The 3,612-nt window shown below is 45.7% G+C and overlaps 1 protein-coding gene across 1 annotated transcript; it reads right to left on the bottom strand.

The window, feature by feature from the left end:
• Positions 1-439: 439 nt before the first annotated feature.
• LOC127256632 (uncharacterized) lies at positions 440-3,313 on the bottom strand. The gene is made up of 4 exons (XM_051282741.1): positions 2,921-3,313; positions 2,455-2,728; positions 1,511-1,812; positions 440-1,132 (listed from the first exon to the last, which is right to left on the bottom strand). Exons 1-4 carry the CDS (start codon positions 3,311-3,313, stop codon positions 440-442), a joined length of 1,662 nt encoding a protein of 553 aa, XP_051138698.1.
• Positions 3,314-3,612: the final 299 nt, after the last annotated feature.

Genomic DNA, 3,612 nt, shown 5'->3' with positions numbered 1-3,612 from the left:
TCTTTTCCCTTATTATCCTTGATCTCTATATCAAATTCTTGGAGCAACAGAACCCATCTAATCAAGCGGGCCTTCATCTCCTTCTTCTCCATCAAATATTTGATAGTACGGTCAGTGTGAACAATGGTCTTACTTCCGATAAGATACTGTCTGAACTTCTTGAAAGCGAAGACAATGGCTAGCAGCTCCTTCTCGGTTATAGTGTAATTCTTCTGAGCGGAATCCAATGATTTACTTGCATAGTAGATAACGTTCAACTTGGATTCCACCCTTTGTCCTAATACAGCGCCGACGCTATAATCACTTGCATCCGTCATCAGCTCGAATGGCTCGCTCCACACTGGTGCTGAAATTATAGGAGGGGAGGTAAGCTTTCCCTTCAAAACTCGGAAGGCCTTCTCACACTCGCTTGACCAGTGAAAGTGAGAGTCTTTGCACATCATTGATGTGAGCGGTTGCGTGATTTGACTGAAGCCCTTGATGAAACTGCAGTAAAACCTATAACCGGGGGCGCTCCTTTCTCATTCGGGGGCGCTGGCATCTTTTTGATTACACTAACCTTCGATCTATCTACCTCAATAACGGCAGATGAGATCTTATGACCCAAGAAAATTCTTTCATTTACCATGAGGTGACACTTCTCCCAGTTCAGCACAACATCAGTCTCAATGCAACGGAGAAGCACTTTTTCCAGATTATTCAGGCATCTGGAAAATGTCTTGCCATAAACCGAGAAGTCATCCATGAATACTTCTGTGCAGAAGTCCAGGAGATCACTGAAAATATGGTACATACACCACTGGAAGGTGGCCGGGGCGTTGTAGAGCCCGAACGGCATCCTCCTGTAAGCAAACGTCCTATATGGACAAGTGAATGTAGTCTTCTCACAGTCCTCCGGTTTGATGGAAATTTGGTGGTAGCCTGAGTAGCCATCGAGGAAATAGTAGTATTCGTGTCCTGCGAGCTTCTCAAGGCATTGATCAAGGAAGGGAAGCGGGAAATGATCCTTCTTCGTGGCTGAGTTCAATTTCCTGTAGTCGATGCAGACCCTCCATCCAGTGACAGGTCTTGTCATGAAGACCTCCCCCTCGTCGCTCGTTTGTTCAACGAAACCTCCTTTCTTGAGAACCACCTAGGTTGGGCTGACCCATTGGCTATCACTGATAGGGTATATGATCCCTGCATCGAATAGCTTGATCACCTCTTTTTTTACCACTTCTTGCATATTTTCATTTAATCGCCGCTGAGGCTGTCTGCATGGCTTAGTGATGTCTGTGATCTTCCATGCAAACGCCGCTTTTCTTCTTTTGAGAAGTGAGACGAGCTGAGCCTCTTGGTCCGGAAACAGTGAGGCAGAGATTATCAGCGGATAACTCTCCTCCGGCCCAAGGAATATGTATTTGAGGTGCTCATGTAATTTCTTCAGCTTGTCCTTTATGTTGGTGTCGCTTGCTGGTTCCCTCGTGGCTCGTTCAATGGATTAAGTGGGCGCTGGCGTCTCATCGCTTGCCTCACATGAGTCCTCTTCATCTTCCAGCTCAAGGGACCCATTATCTGAAATTCCTTCCAGATTTTCAAGTGTTATATAGCTCTCAAAAGTTGATAATTCATTTAACGCATTGATAAAATCACAATTTTCTTCCCGAGGTTGATGTAGTGCTTGGTTCATTGAAAATGTGACTTTATCACCATTGAAGCTCAATGAAATTTTGCCTTGGGCGACGTTTATAGTAGCTTGAGCGGTGGCCAGGAAAGGTCTCCCTAATATGATTGGAATTTTGCGATCTTCGCTCATTTTCATAATGATGAAATCTGCAGGGAAAATAAATTTGTTCACTTGCACGAGTACATCACGAATAATTCCTTTAGGAAGTCTTATTGATTTATCGGCAAGCTGAATTACAGTTCTGCATGCTTCTAATTCATAAAGCCCTAATTTAGAGAAAAACGAGAAAAGCATAAGATTGATACTTGCTCCTAGATCACATAATGCCCTAATCGGCTCTAAATTTCCTATTGTACAAATAATAATAAAACTCCCAAGATCACTGAGTTTCTTTGGGAGGTCCTCCTTAAATACGGCGCTGCACACACTCTCCAGTTGCACCGCTGCCGCTTCATCAGGGAATGCCCGCTTTCGATTGATTATATCTTTGATAAACTTAGCGTAATGTGGCATATGTGACAAAGCATCAGCAAACGGTATAGTAATTGAAGACTATGGAAAGTATGTACAAACTTATCAAATTCCCTGGAATTGTCCTTCTTCCCCAATCGTGTAGGAAAGGGGGCTCGAGCCAAAGGCTGAGCGGGACCCTTTTTTCTTCGGTTCAGGCACCCGAGCGGTTGGTATCGCTCGTTGTTGGGATGGACCCTCTTCCTCAGTTGGAATTTGTATAATTTTATCCTGCACAGGCACGTTAGCAACAATAGGGGTAGGAGAATTATTAGTACCTCTGTCTAGCAGTGGTGGTGATTGTGTCCGCTTCCCACCCCTTATTTCGATGGCCTTCGCTTGGTTCGAGACTGTCTGGACTGTCCGAGGCAACGTTCCTTTTTTCTTCAGCTTCATAGCTTCAGCTATCTGCCCAACTTGAATTTCCAGCATTTTGATTGAAGCAAATGTATTTATTTGGAACACCTGATTTACTCGCTCTGTGTTCCTCCAGAATTCCTCCAGACTCAGCGGTGCTTGGGCTGCTGTGGGAGGTTGGGCAAATGCAGGTGCCTGTTGCGGAAAGTGGAGGGCTTGATAATATTGTTGTGGATGTGGATAAAATCCCCCTTGATGATATTGTTGCGCAGCGAACTGTTGTGGCCTTTGAAATTGTTGCTGAGGACACGGTCCAGCGGGGCCTTGAGCCTGCCCCTTTTGGAACTGCTGGAATTAAGGGGCATTCGTGCCAGCCATATAATAGACCTCCGCTGGGTTCTGAGCCTCTTCAGTGGAGCACTCAGCAACCTGCGGACATTGTTGGTCTGCAAAGGCATTCTCCTCAATTTCTGCAGCCTTCTGCAACGCCTGTTTCCCTTTGTTACGCAGGTCCTGCTTCATGAGCTTAGACAGCTCCTTGACTTGGATAGACAGACTGACTATCCGTGCATCATGGGAGACCAAAGCAGGAACCTGGTATAGACCCCTCGATGGCTCGGGCCTGTTGGACTCTGGCCAACTTGTCTGATTGGCCGCCATCTTTTCAATCAAAGCCCTCGCTTCTGAGGCACAACGCTCCATCAACGAGCTTCCTGCCGCTGCATCAAGCGACATCCTCAGTTCATAAGTGATTCCTGAGTAGAAAATTTGAAGCTCCATGAAGTCCAAAATTTCATGATGAGGGCAGTTGCGGAGCAATTGTTTGTATCAACTCCAGGCTTTGGGAAGGGTCTCGTCATTCGCCATCTGGAAAGTTAGTATTTCATTCCTCTAGCGAATGGTCTTTGATACAGGATGGTATTTACTCACGAAGGCCTGCGCTGCTTCCTTGAAAGAGACAGGAATGGGATAAAGATTATCAAATTATTTCCTGGCTTCTCCTAATAAAGAAAATGGAAACAGAATAAGTTTTGCAGCGTCCTCCGTGATGCCGTGAGATTTGGAGGTGGCAGCGATCC

Source organism: Andrographis paniculata, unplaced genomic scaffold, assembly GCF_009805555.1.
Source record: "Andrographis paniculata isolate CXL003 unplaced genomic scaffold, ASM980555v1 Contig56END, whole genome shotgun sequence".
Classification (NCBI taxonomy): Eukaryota; Viridiplantae; Streptophyta; class Magnoliopsida; order Lamiales; family Acanthaceae; genus Andrographis; species Andrographis paniculata.
Note: the sequence above shows the minus strand (reverse complement) of the source record. Positions and strands in the feature narration are given on the sequence as shown.

What these genes read in the sequence shown, in the direction of transcription:
- LOC127256632 (XM_051282741.1), bottom strand. Translation starts at nt 3,313, where the DNA reads ATGGAGCTTCAAATTTTCTACTCAGGAATCACTTATGAACTGAGGATG. An exon ending in ACCACCACTGCTAGACAGAG is followed by an intron (nt 1,813 to 2,454) that starts GTACTAATAATT and finishes TTTTCCCTGCAG; the next exon opens with ATTTCATCATTATGAAAATG. An exon ending in ATGAAGAGGACTCATGTGAG is followed by an intron (nt 1,133 to 1,510) that starts GCAAGCGATGAG and finishes AGCCCAACCTAG; the next exon opens with GTGGTTCTCAAGAAAGGAGG.